Source organism: Bipolaris victoriae, assembly GCF_000527765.1.
Source record: "Bipolaris victoriae FI3 unplaced genomic scaffold scaffold_3, whole genome shotgun sequence".
In the NCBI taxonomy this organism is placed as follows: domain Eukaryota; kingdom Fungi; phylum Ascomycota; class Dothideomycetes; order Pleosporales; family Pleosporaceae; genus Bipolaris; species Bipolaris victoriae.
The window spans coordinates 156,147-169,857 of record NW_014575389.1 but is presented as its reverse complement, the minus strand read 5'-3'; the positions used below and the strand labels follow the sequence as shown (position 1 = coordinate 169,857).

At 50.0% G+C, this 13,711-nt stretch overlaps 5 protein-coding genes across 5 annotated transcripts; 2 read left to right on the top strand and 3 right to left on the bottom strand.

Moving 5' to 3' along the window:
• Positions 1 to 393: 393 nt before the first annotated feature.
• On the top strand, positions 394 to 2,237 carry COCVIDRAFT_33164 (hypothetical protein; the record flags this gene model as incomplete). The annotated part of the gene is made up of 2 exons (XM_014706446.1): positions 394 to 457; positions 511 to 2,237. The coding sequence occupies 2 exons, from the start codon at positions 394 to 396 to the stop codon at positions 2,235 to 2,237; spliced, it is 1,791 nt and encodes a 596-aa protein (XP_014561932.1).
• Positions 2,238 to 2,690: 453 nt separating this feature from the next.
• COCVIDRAFT_85239 (hypothetical protein) lies at positions 2,691 to 4,853 on the top strand (the record flags this gene model as incomplete). The annotated part of the gene is made up of 2 exons (XM_014706445.1): positions 2,691 to 3,274; positions 3,320 to 4,853. 2 exons carry the CDS (start codon positions 2,691 to 2,693, stop codon positions 4,851 to 4,853), a joined length of 2,118 nt encoding a protein of 705 aa, XP_014561931.1.
• Positions 4,854 to 5,547: 694 nt separating this feature from the next.
• On the bottom strand, positions 5,548 to 7,470 carry COCVIDRAFT_33162 (hypothetical protein; the record flags this gene model as incomplete). The annotated part of the gene is made up of 1 exon (XM_014706444.1): positions 5,548 to 7,470. One exon carries the CDS (start codon positions 7,468 to 7,470, stop codon positions 5,548 to 5,550), a length of 1,923 nt encoding a protein of 640 aa, XP_014561930.1.
• Positions 7,471 to 8,998: 1,528 nt separating this feature from the next.
• On the bottom strand, positions 8,999 to 11,038 carry COCVIDRAFT_85553 (hypothetical protein; the record flags this gene model as incomplete). The annotated part of the gene is made up of 4 exons (XM_014706443.1): positions 8,999 to 9,842; positions 9,892 to 10,267; positions 10,326 to 10,949; positions 10,996 to 11,038. 4 exons carry the CDS (start codon positions 11,036 to 11,038, stop codon positions 8,999 to 9,001), a joined length of 1,887 nt encoding a protein of 628 aa, XP_014561929.1.
• A 1,268-nt stretch (positions 11,039 to 12,306) lies between these two features.
• Positions 12,307 to 13,122, bottom strand: COCVIDRAFT_33160 (hypothetical protein; the record flags this gene model as incomplete). The annotated part of the gene is made up of 1 exon (XM_014706442.1): positions 12,307 to 13,122. One exon carries the CDS (start codon positions 13,120 to 13,122, stop codon positions 12,307 to 12,309), a length of 816 nt encoding a protein of 271 aa, XP_014561928.1.
• Positions 13,123 to 13,711: the final 589 nt, after the last annotated feature.

The following is a 13,711-nucleotide window of genomic DNA, read 5'->3' as shown; positions in this document are numbered from 1 at the left end:
AAAAGAAGTTTTGATCGAGAGCAAGATTGAACCTTGATACACGGCCAATACTACCTCCTTCCTGATTGACGGACTTGGTCGATCACTGTCACCTCGGCTCATCCAACCGGCTTATCTTATCAGACACTGATACGGCTCGCGTCATACCCCGTTCTTGCTTCCTTCGCATGCAGGCATCTGTCGTGCGACGTATCATCGCGTGGACACGATGACTAAAAGAATGCAATCGCTTTTGGGGATACCTATCAAGTGTCAGATAGCCCGCATGTCCTCCGGTCCAATTGTAACTTGTCCACGACTAATATAGCTTGTTTCCTTTGAACATGCTTGTGCTTAAATCTGAGACGGCTCTTGGTAGTGATTGGAAGCTGGAGACTACCATAATTAAGTATAATGACAAGCCCCGAGGTACCCGTAGAGCACGTTGACGTGCTGGTGATAGGCGGGGGACCAGCCGGTATGTAGATAGCCCTCCGTTTTGATGACAATGTCTCTAACATTGTCAACCAGGTCTCATTACCGCGTATCAACTTGCACGCAACCTTGACCGTTCAGAATACCGAATCAAAATCATTGAGAAGCATGTTAAATCATCGCAAGATCAGTATGGCCGCGCCATTACCCTCTTCCCCCGCAGCTCAGAGATGCTCGAGCAACTTGGCCTTGCAGACTCTCTCGCCCAGCAATGCTTCGCCTGCCGTGAGACGGCCAATTACGATCGACATGGCAATGAAGTTGAGGGTAGAGGCTGGGCATTTATGCAAAACATGAAAGATACGAATTGGGACTTTGCGCTGGTATTGCGGCAAAAGTATCAAGAAGATGTATTCCGGACTGCAATGAAGAAAGAAGGCGTCGAGCTGCAAGCACCGTACACACTGGTCGATATCCAGGTACTACAAGACGTCAATCCCGGCGGATATAGAATCCTAGCCACAATCGAGCACAGCGAAACAAAAGACCAAAGCATAGTAAAATGCCGGTACCTAATCGGCGCCGACGGAGGCAAATCCTTTGTCCGTCGCACCCTCAACATCCCCTTCGACGGCACCTCGACTGAAGACAAATGGATTCGCATCGACGGCGTCCTCGAAACAAACCACCCCAAACCCCGTACCTACTGCGCCATTGAAAGCCCAACACACGGTAACGTGCTTTGGGCACCCCTCGACCGCGGTGCCACACGCATCGGCTTTGCCTTTACGAGCGCGCGCCAAAAAGCTTATGCTGAATTCACTCAGGAGGCCGCTGAAAAGGAAGCCATTGAAGCCGTAAAACCGTTCTCCATCCACTTCAAACAAGTAGACTGGTGGACCATCTACGTAGTAGGCCAACGCATCGCCCGCTCCTTCTTCGTGCACGACTGCATCTTTCTAGTCGGTGACGCATGCCACACGCACAGCAGCGGGGCAGCTCAAGGCATGAACACTGGGATCCACGATGCCGTCAACCTAGCTTGGAAGTTATCGCTTGTATTAAAGGGTATTGCTTATCCCGGCCTCCTGAACTCGTATGAAGCAGAGCGTCTACCCAATGTACAGCGCTTGATTAATTACGACAAGGATATTTCACGGCTTATGACGATGCAGTTGCCCGAGGGGTGGAAGGGGAATCCGGATGCGGATCCGAATGAGGTTCTCGGTACTGTTATGGCGGAGGCAGCGGGGTTTAGTAGTGGATTAGGCATTTTTTATGAGCAAGATGGGTATTTGAATGTTGGTACTTGTACCGAGGACATGGCGTCTGTGTCGAGGGCAGTGCAGGCGGGGCAGAGGGCACCGGATGTTAAGCTCACTAAGCCGGGGACGTGGGAAGGGACGCGATTGCTGGCTCAGACGCCGAATTTTGCGGGGTTTTATGTGTTGGTTTTTACGGGGGAGGTGGAGGGGAAGAGGGAGAGGCTTGGGGAGTTTGCGGGAGCGGTGGGGAGAGCAGCGTGGGTGAGTGGTGGTGAAGTGCCGGTGTCGTGGATTACGGTTGTTTCTGGACGGGGTGTATCGTCTGCGTATGAGGCGTTGGGTGGTATGATGCCGTTTGGGCGTGTGTTTTATGATGAGGATGACAGTGCAGTTTCAAGGTATGGGGTTGATAAGGAAAAAGGTGGTATATTTGTCTTAAGGCCCGATGGATGGGTGGGTATGGTTTTGGCATTGGATGGGTCTGCTGGAGAGAGGCTTGACGGGTATTTTGGGGGGTTCTTGGTGGGAGTGGGAGACAAAAAGATGGCGAGGTTGTAGACTTGACGAGGACGGGCTGAGTGGAAAAGAAGAGGTTGAGGATACTTCGGATGCTTTTCTCTTATTATAGACCTTAATTTCATTTCCTTGATTACTATTGCTATGCTTGTCAAAGGGCAGCGTAATATGTCTTTATAGTATACCCTAGCTGTGTGTTCATGTTGCTGTATAGTGAGCGAATATCAGGTAAGAGCACCTATTCCTATATTTTAGCAGTGGTTTTGTAAGGAATTCAACCCAAATCCTTACATCTCTTGCGATATTAATAGGTCCAAAACTAACACGCGGGGTCCAAGATCTACGTAGTAGCGGATCGTGTCGCTAATCTGCCAAGCCTGCAGGCAAGATGACGTACCCCGCGTGTCGTCGGCGCATCCGTGTCAATCCTCGTCTTCGACCAGGTATGGATTTGTTCTACGTTTCTGAGCCTGGTGTCATACACCTCCCGCAACCATGTCGACAACCCAACCCCTCACCCCCGCCCAGACACACGCTCTCTTTGATATCCTGATCCACCACCAGGTCTACGCCGAGATTGAAGCCTTCAAATACCCCTCGACCATCGACCAGTATGGCTACCCGTTTCGCAAAGCCGACGGCGTGCAGTCGACGAGCCCGTTGCTGCAGAACATGCTCAACAAGTTTGCGCTGTGCAACCCCGCCATCAGGAACTTTGGAGAGGCGTGGTGGTCTGAAAAGATCCAGACACTAGTCGCAAAAATGGCCGAAGCCGAACTGAGCGAGAGTTACGACAAGGGCGCTATTGGTAGCAGGAAAGCGCTCGCAACGGCTGCAAGTAGTATTGCTGAGTACGTTGCGAGGGGCATGCTCGGAGGTTACTCGAGGAAGCAGAAAGAAAGCAAGAAAGAGTATGACACCAGCAAACCTGAGGACGTCATTCAGGGTTTTGAAGAGCTGGTACACGAGTCGATTTACGGCAATGCTCTCGATGAACTGTATGAGAAGGTCAAGGCGACTTCGAGGCTCGAAGACCATTCGAGTAGTCTACAAGCAGCGCATGAGTATATGCTGCTGAAGTGAGTACTCGCACGGCATATTCGTACTACCTCTAACAGCATCAGTGCTGCCTCTTTCCTCCACCATGTCTTCATCATGTCACCCGACGGCCAGTACCTTGTTCGCCTCCTCGAGAATCTGCACCGCCTCATTCCATATACCGTAGTCAAGCAAACACTGCGCGTTGGCAATGCCGCTACCATGATTAACGGCATGGTCAGGCTGGTCCTGGCAAAGTTGTCTGTGACAGCTATGACTAACTGGATAGGTCTTACGAATAACACGAACGACGGTATGAACCTTTTACAACAAATCATTTCTACAGTGCTAGCATGGGATACATCGGAGTTTCAGAAGCGGGCAACTAAACTCGAGGCATCGCGCAATGCTCCGGATAAGAGGGGTTTCAAAGCAATCAAGACGTTTGTATACGGACCGAGAGGGAAGCATGAAGCTGCGCGAAGCCAGTCAATTTCGGAATCCAAGTCGATTGTGGCAGTCATTCTTGAGACGTCTGACCCACCGTACAAGATTGATGCCGAATCGCTCAACGAGCACCAACACAGTGTGGCCATGGAGTACTTCAGCACATATCTCTCTATTCGAGACCGCGAGGAACTCACAAAGGTTCTTTGTAAATCCAACCCTGACGTCTTGACTTCTACAATTCGCGACGCCGTTGCAGGCATGGATCCCGTCATCCGGGCCATCCACAACGCTGTTGATCTGTCCGGCACCGTCACTGATGCCGAGGCATTTATTACAGATCTGATCAAGACGGCCAAACCCAAGAAGAAGGGCGGTGGCTACAGAAGCCGCGAGGCTTCCAAATCGCGTCCAAGCTCACCAGATCCAGCTAGTATCTTGGATCAAGAGCCAAGTGACGCTCCTACAGTGGAGGAGTTTGTACAATTGCTTAAGAGGCACGCGCCTTCGATGCACAAGTTCCTACACCAGGTCACCAAGAACGCACCGGATCTTGGGCAGGACTTCCTAGTGTACGCTAAGCGCATATTCTCCGAATTCCGAGTCGACCAGCGTGCATTAGAGGCCGAAGAACGAGGCGAGGGTGGTGCAGGAAATATGACGGCGCCGCTACACTCTATATTCGAGACTCTAAGCAAGGAAAAGCAAGACGAGCTAAAAGAGCTCCTCGACAAGCACGAAGAGCACCTCACAACGCTCAAATCAACATCGCAAACTCGTCTAGAATCAATCATGCGACCAACAGCTTCCTCATCACAAAATGGCAAAGGCACAACTCATGGCCCAGGCATCTACCTCTCCCGCTGGAACGCCTTACTCGACAGCACCCTCATCACCCCCGCCACAATCCATGGTCCCGTCCGCAGAGGCTGGGAAGTCAAGGGTGAACTTGATGGTAAAGGTCTAAAAACAAATAGTACACTACTTAGTGAGAGAACTAGCAAGCGTGACCGTATTACCGCTATGATGGCGGACGGGACGGGAGATCGGATTGAGAGGAGGGAACGTAAGCGGGACGGGCTGGAGGAAGAGAGCATGGAGGTTGTGTGGGAGAGTTTGAGAGATCCCTGGGTAGGGGTTTGCAAGGGGTTGGAGGTTATGGGGCCAGAATAGGGTTGGTTTTCTGTTACATATAGATAGGGGAAGAGGATTAGGGACATACTATATATACAATTATAGAGGTTTTGCATAGTTTTCATGTGCTTCTGAATTGCTAATATATTGCTGTATGTAGCCAACAGGTAATATTACTACCTACATATTACATGAATCACGCGTTTATCTCCCGACTTTCTTTGTCTTACAACCGTTGCTTCGTGTCCTGTCGTGTTCACGAACAAGAGACCCGGAATCCTCAACAACCCTCTTTACCGAACCGTGTGATAGTCCGGGTCCCCCGGAACTATCACGGGACACCTCTGTATCCGGGTCCCGTGTAGTCTTGTCATCTTGTCATCTTGTCATCTTTTCTTGTCTGTATCAAGATGCCGCGTATATTTCAGGATTGTGAAAAGAGACGGACTAATATGCGGACGAAAAAAAATTAGAGTTTTGATTTTGCATACGAAGAAAAAGGAGAGGGAGAGGGGTATGTGACAAGTGATGGAAGTGTAGGATGCCTAGGCGAAGTAGGGATAATGGCCTAGTTTACTTCTAGGTTGCAGCGATGATATTTCAGTACTACTATGTATGTTGTAGCGATAATATTCCACCCCAAAGGAAAAAGGAAAAAGTAGGGTATGAATGGTATCTTAGTAGTAACACAATGAAAAAAAATGGAAAAGTAAACAAAGGAAAGAAGAGTCCTTTACGACATGACGATCCTATCCCAGCCAGTGAAATCAGGAATCTTGTAGTCACCTTCTTCGCTCTCTGCCCCTTCGCCTTCAAATGCTACAGCATCCACACTCAAAGTCCACGCCACAATCACCATGCGCGCCACAAACGCCACGGTGCGAATATCCAACGGCAACTCCGCCTTGAGCACGCGCTCAACTTGCTTGCCCAGATCCCCTCCAACACCATCGTCAGTCCCAAAACTCACACTCGATCCCGACGAAGCACGCGAAACAAAACTCAAGCGATTAGACCTCCGTCGGAGCCTTCGCTCCGGACTCTCTGACTTTGGTGCCGGCACAGCGAGCTGCGCAGCCGGCTGCGCAGCAGTCGCCGTAGCAATAGCGTTGTTCGGAGCAGTAGAACCAGCCCTCGATGTACCGGTACCCGTAGCCCTAGCATACGCATCCGCAATCTCACTCTTCACCCCCTCCTCAACCTTCTTCAGTACCTCGCTGGGCTTCATATCCGGCACCAAGGCCATCAAGCGCTCCAGCAGCGCCACGTACCGCGACATGCGTGCGGCCTTGTCACCGCGCGAGTCTGGAGTCGTGGGGTCGACGCCGAGGCGGCGCAGGCGCTCGCGCTCGCGATGGAGGGCTTTTGCGTTGCGTTGTTCGTAGAGGGCGCCGAAGAGAGAGAGGTGTGGGGAGTGGCGGTGCAGTTTGGCGACGAGGGCTTCGAGGCGGGGGAGGAGTTTGCCTGGGGCGATGCCGCCGGCGGCGATGAAGGAGACGGTTTCTATGAGGGGGGTCGAGGCGAGGGGCGTGAGGCCGCGGGAGAAGGGTAGGGCGGCGATGGCGTTGAGGAGGGTGGTGGGGGGTTGGAGGGAGGTTGAGGGTGTGAGTGTGTAGAATCTTGGGGGCAGAGAGGAGGGTAGGGAGGAGAGTAAGGTGGTTTGCTTTGTAGAGTTTGTGATGGCGTGGCTGGTGAGGGGGGAGCCTGCCTGGATGGCTTCGAGGGTTGAGGGGGTGATGAGGATGCTGTGGGTGTTTTGGGCGTCTTGGGCGAAAGGGATGGAGCCGGCGGCGAGGTGTTTTGCGAAGAGTGGGGAGACGCCGGAGTCTTGAGCGTGCCACTGGCTTTTGTTGCGCTTGGTTTGCTGGAGGGTAATGTGGTACTTTGATCCGCCTGTTTGTACGGGGACGATCGAGATGTTGTAGGCGCCCATCTCTGAGACTAAAACAGTCTTGTCGACATTGCGCTTCGGTTCGCTCCCGAAGATTATGGCAAGGGCAGTGAGTTCGGCGGGCGTGATCGTTATGGTTGTCCGGCCTTTATCAACTTTTGCTTTCTGTCCGTCTTTGGCCCATGTCTTTTTCCCGGTTTGGCGGCTTCCATCGCTTGGTAGTCCGTTACGCATCGATACCAGAGGCGATGACCACTTCTTTACAACAAGACTTTTGGCTCGTCCTAGTTCTGTCATCGACAGGTCCATACTCTTCCTCTGAATCTTTAAGCCGGCCTCTGCCCGCGAAGTCCCCGATACCGATTTAGATCGGCCAAGGGCTCCTGAAGGTTTCCTCGCCAGAGTATGGCTTTTGGTGACATCTGTGGCGTACGGATATCTTTCGAGAGGATAACGAGCGCGGATTTCCTTTTCAAATGCTGAGTACAGAGCGCTGAGTGGTATTTGTCCGTCTTCTCCCTCGAGACTTGTGAATAGTGCGGAAGAAATCAGACCCTCATCTGCAGCTTTGATAACGGCCGAGATATTTGGAACCCATGGAGTCTTTGCTGAATCCTGCTTTGGTAGAAATAGTCGCTTGAAAGAAATCGATATTGGCGTGACTTGGGGTTGCTGTTCAGCCTTGGTGTCCTTGCTGAGTTTGTCTTCTTGATTCGCATCATATTTGGGGTGCTTGGGCAGCCAGAAGCGAGTAACGAGAACCATGGTGATAGAGAAAAGGCTAGTAAGCGAGTGTTTCCTAAGACAACATTCTTCTTTTGGACCCCTTTCATGCGGGCGCCGAAGTTTTATACAAAGGCTTTTCATTGTGAGTCGGTACTGTACCATGCAGGTAGACCCTGGCCTAGCCGAGCAAAGTGTGTCTACATCGCCAATCGGAACTCAGGGAAGTCGTAAGCGACCCCCGTGTCATAATCTCGGACGAGTTGGCAGCCGCCAGCGTCATCCAGATGGATCGGGAGTTTGACTATCACTGCACATTGCCCTTGTGTGATCGCTTGATTTGTCCAGAGGGAAGGGGTTGCGAGGTCACCAGCTCCAAGACAGGGCGCTGGGCGCTTCAAGGCATCCCAAGCAAGCCATCTGTTTCAAAATTGCTTTTTGTATTAGAAATCTTACAGAGTCTTACAAAGAATACTTTTTGGACTACTTGCGCGCGTCTTGACGAAGGTACGCATCTGAGTCTTTTTTTCAAAATGCCTCAAGGCTTTGCTCGAAATCAAGCTCTAGACAAGCATTCCAGCCACAGTGCATATGCGCCACACGCGTCCCTTCAAAGAACTAGTTGTTCTGGGACATCTGACTTGACCGGTTTACGCGATGACTGTCACGACGCGGAGCAGCGGACGAAACGGACCAACGAAGATCTGCGCATCGGCTCCCGAAGAAGGCGTTGTCCGACCAATCCCTTGTAAATCCCTGGAGGCGGTCAGTTGGAGCAAATGTAGTACCATACCATTGTTGAATTTTTCAAGTAGTACACAGTACTATGTGGCGTCAGAATTGATCAGGCGAAAATTCCAGAAGAAGATTATTAATATGGTTCCCTCAAGGCAGTACTGGTAGGCCAGCACAAGGCAGCCTATGCAAAGCCACAAATACCAACGGATTAGTTCGCGGCTAGATAGAACTCTTTTTTTTGTTACTACGGAGATCTACAGTGGCTCGACGTGTCTTCCGTCTATCGGAGATAGAGGGTGTGATGAGTCGGGCGGAGCGGATGATGCTAAAGCCGAATCCCGCACAGCTTCACATGGGAATGAAGCAGCGTGACCGCGCCATACATGATCCTAACATGTCCGCATAACCGCTGACCTGAAACAGAAAAAGACATGGGGAAGGAAGTAATCGCTCGTGATAAATGTCTCGATTCTACAATACGGGCAATACGGGCAATACGGGCTGACAATATGCTACCACGTGGAAAATTCGCTCGGTAATAGAAGTGGCTCATGGATGGACGTATAAGATAACGTCATATTGTTCAGCAATTGCAATCTGATATATTCCATCATAAAGCATTATTTCTTTTGCGAGATTATCAGTATTTGAACATATTATGGAGACCGCATGCCTGAGCCAAAAAAGAAAATAAGCGCTATAATTATCCCGGTGCTGACTGCCATCCTCGCACTTATGCACCAGTCAGTCTGCCCCGTGTCGAAATGACATGAACGCCATTGGAAAGTCAAGTATACCGACCTTTCCTCAGCCTTATGACTGGCGGTGAGATCTAAGTGACGCTTTCCACGTCACGACCATCGGGTCTGCTGATGAGCTGCTGTATCTTAAGAAGTTTCTTCTGTGACACTACAATAGGCTTTGCATGATCAAAGACCAGCTTGACCATTGTGCGTGTCGAGTAAATCACAAGATACCGTCGGACCCATTTGGTATCTACATCATCTCCAGCAGACGAACGAGCTGCCGCAGCGCCAACGGTACTTACCCAGTACAAAACACCAGACATCTTGTCCCATACGTCCGCAACAGCAGTACGGCGTAGTACTTTGAACAATGCTTGGCTCAAGTGGGTATTGAGATGACTCGCGTCGGATCCCAGACAGTTGAACGCTTCCGACTCTGCCACTAACGGGTTTCGGCATGGGTTAGCAGCAGTGGAGAAAGGTATACGCAGTAAGATTGAAGCGGTATAGATGAGCGCGGCAATACGGCAGGCCTCGAAAATCCAGTCATTGGAAGTGGGGAGGTCTGGGACGTGTGCTGAGGGAAGGCTAGTCAAGCGCTTGCGTATTGCAGTGACTCTACTACAGTACTCAGCGTTGCGCTGTTCCCAGTAGGCCGCATCTATTTTGAAAGTATCGCGAACAGTCTCAGATGCGGCTTCTTGGGAAATGAAGAGATCGGTCAAGTCCCGCATGTCTCGAAGTAAGTCACGTGTCGAGGTCGAGCAATGCGAGTCGCTAGCAATTGTCGTAAAGTCTGTTCTAGGGCAAAATACAGGCGACTCAGGTATTTCAACACCGTCAATAGTCGCTGAGTTTACGACTGGTAGATCAGTGGCAAGATCAGGTAGAGGTTCGGCTTCGCAGATCAAGTCACCGTGATAGCAGACCCTAGCATGCAAGGTTAGCACAACGTCGATCTGTGAGAAGGTTTGCTCACGCAGTGCATGTTTCTGCCAAGATTTCGTTGCCCAAACATTGTAGCCCACCACGATGCTGAAGTAAATGTGCAATACCCCGCTCGTGTACACGAAGCGCCTTCTCATTGGAGCCCGATATCTCACCCATGAGCAAGTGAAGCACGACCATGATCGTGGAATCTGATGAACAAGTGCTCTTCTTTCCCAGCCGCTGATTAACCATACCGATAATCTCGTCCTTTAGCAGGCGGGTTTGCGTGCTTTCACCTGGAATCTCCGAGTGCATGTCTAGCCAAACGGAAGCTAGGATTGCAGAACTGAGCATGACTTCGGGATCAGACAGCATGACAGGGAGCCATTTGACATGGAACGAATCGCTTGCAAATGTCCGGATACCTGATCGGGTTGTTAATTGTGTATTTCAGACGAATGAATCATGGAAATGTATGCATACAATGACGCTTGAGGAAAAGCGAGTTGACCTCCGGATGTTTGAAGTCTGGTAGCACAAAAAAGGGGTCCACACCATCTCCAATGTTACATATTGTAGTTACTTGGGCCGTGAAAAGACGTAGGATGCGCTCTTCTTGACTCTCAGCATAGTCACAGTCGTCTGAATTGGCCTTGGGGCTAGTCAGCGTCAGCAGGGCGCGTGTGGTGGACAGCTGTCGATTAGATCGTGGCATGCGTTCAAACGTGATGCTGTCGTGAGCATGCCGACGCGTGATTTGGTTCGTTTCATTTCCGTGCTGCTGTTGCAGCAGTAGACAACCTTCCAGTTCCCCTGGTGCATCTCCATGATCGCGACCATTGCGCAGGATGTGTTCTTCTAAGGGAGTAGTCTCCTTTGTGGCTAGTACTTCGGAGCATTCCTGAGGTAGCCTAGCCTCTTTTCGTGGTTTATTCCGATGATATGACATTGCGTGAGAACGCACGCTGCGTCTCGTATCGTCATTCCTGAAATGTGACGGATTGGTCGCGGTGAGGAATCGCAGTTGGAGTTTGAACGGTCCATCGCGTTGGCCTCGTCGACGTGTAGCCTGCTTCTTTACATGGTTCTCTCGGAACAGGCGTTGACCTAGTAGAATGGGTTAGCACACGGGGCCTCGTACGAGGCTCTCGACCCATACTTGTAGCGACGTTAAACTGTTTTGATGTCGGAGCCATGATACACGATCAGCGGCTTAACGGCCAAGAGCTGAGGGGTATGTCTGTGCCAATATTCGTGATTGTGGTGTAGGGGATGTGCCCTGCATCCCTAGGGCGGGTGTTTACAAAAGACATCTTTTCGGGGTTGATGCGGCGCATTACCATCCAAGGCTGAGTGGCTGATTTGGTACCACATTAGCATTTGGGGGCCAAATCGAGATCCAAGCCAAGGGCAGCACGTGTATGCAGGAAGAGTCTTTTTGCTTCCTCCAAGCCCAATAATCCTCAACTGTCCAGTCAGGAAGCCAGTAAAATGAATTGTCCGCCTCTCAATCTGCCCCACGAAAGCGCGAGAGTAATCTCGTGGCTTTTTAATAGCCTTACCAGTGTCCGGCAGTAATTGGAAGGCAATGGCCCCTCTTTGTTTACCGCTTCTTCTTCATCGAGGCAATGGTGTACGGGCGCTTCATGTGGCGAATGAATTATTCACAGCAGGTTTTGTGCTAGATATGTATATATGGTTTGGTCCAGCAGCTGTACGGTGAGTGTAGGGTCACGTGTCGTGTGTCGCTCGCGGGCGACGCCAATAACATCGCTGTCAGCAGTACTCGACGCCTTCGGATGGTAATTGCCTGGTCGGATTAGCGACTAAAAGCCCCAACACCGGTGAGAGGGTTGTCAACGGTGAGTGACACCAATCAGTGCTATGTAACAGTCCTATTCGATGGTGTTAAGCGGAGACTGTTCAGATGGGGTAGTACTAGCAATTGGAGACTCCAACATTCATCAGCAGCTTGGTGCTACCACACCCGGCAGGTATCGGATGCGAGTGACGCCAATTAGGGAAACGTTAACGTATTAGATACATAGGTAGGAGCTAGGCAACACCCAACACCAATCATATCGCTGTCGCTAACAGGCCATTATTCTGGTAAGAAGTCCGTACTACTGAAAGACGCGCACTGTCATATAGTTTCATTATGGGCACTGAATACAAAGTCACATTGGAAAATACAGTATGGCAACACATATATTAAAGTCAATTAGCTGAGTGACTTTTTACTGACTGACTGAGCAACGAAACTTCTTGACATTGGTTTTCAGTTCCATAGTAGCGTTCATCCTCGCATCACAGTACCCCAGTTTTGGTAGAAGAGATATGATTCAAAGTCATCTGGCATGCTTGTAGCAAGCAGGGCAGGGAAAACATGCAAAGAAAGTAACAGAAAGCCTTCTGGTCCGCACATATCCTCCCCTCCTTCAACCTTTCTCCAGAAGACTGCCACTTATTCCTTCAGCCTTCCCAGCGCCTTCCTAATCTGTCTTCCATACAGATCTTCATCAACCCGACATCCGTTCTCCCTCATAATCTCCCTTACACGTTTGTACCTCGCATGCATCTCCATTGGCTCGACACATCCAATATCTCCATTCTCTTCTCCTGCTGCAAATGCGAGAACGCGAACCACCTTCTTTGGCTCCACTTCGATTCTGGTGTCCATTTCGTATTCGGTATCGACATTCAGGTAATTGCTTACCAGGTGTCGAACTAGAGATAAGGGAAAAGGAAGGTGGTGTGCCAGGTATTTAGAGATGCAGTATATGGAATGCGTTAAGGCTGAGAAGATATTGACTAGAGCATTGGCGGTCGACTCGATCGCATCTGGTGAACAGGGGGTAGATTGAGGGGGAGCCAGACTGGTCTTTGAAGGGTATTCAAAACGTGCGACTATCCTCTGAATGGAGCAATCATGTTTTGCTGTGCTTCGGGTGTGCTTCTTTCGTACTCCCTTGCCCTTGATTCGATGCTGTTGATTGCTCAATCTTGATCCCTTTTCTTGATCCTTATCTGAATCATATCTTATGAATACTTCCATCTCATCTATTGAAGAATTGCTTTCTTCCGGCATGGGATGGTCTTCGTATACGATATTTGTGAGGGCGTTTGGGATTTCAGGTGCACGCACTCCATATTTTGTATCGTCCATGGCCACTGAGATATGAGGAAGGTTTGTTTTTTGAAACAGCGCCTCTATCTTGGAAAGAATATCTGGTACAATTCCCGGAGGTGCGAGTGGTAGTGTGTCTTTGAAAGTGTTCATCTTGAATAGTTGAGCTGCGCTGTGTAGTTATTCAGTACTTTTGACAAGACTGATATAGGAGCAGGAGGGCAGAAGGATGCATGAAAACCAAGTTTGAAACTCGCCAGATCACACGCCGAACGTATGACCTCTCACTAATATCGAGGACGAGCGGTGGCGGGTGAAAGGGATGCCGGTGACGTGATTGTAGACCAGTGAAAGTGAAGATAGAAGGGCTTCTTGGCAGCACTGTGATTGGGGTTGTATGTTCGAGCTTTCATGCTTCCAAAGCCGCCGTTTTTCTTATAGAAAGAAGATAGTACTACGCTGATTGTATACTGACATGGTGAACATGAACAGGTGATCTCGGCGTGCATATTCTAGTGGCCAACTTACCTTTCTCATTCATAGTGATCTGATCTAGACATATACCTGTGCGCTTATATATCGATAACATCTGCGACATTCAACGCAAAATAGATCAAGACTCCAGCTTGGAAATAATGCAAAAACTTAGGACAGAGTTTAACAAGAAGCCCAAAAGATAAGACAAAACATAATAACCGCATCAGCTTTAAACATCGGGGGTTCAAATTTTTCAAAAAGTAAA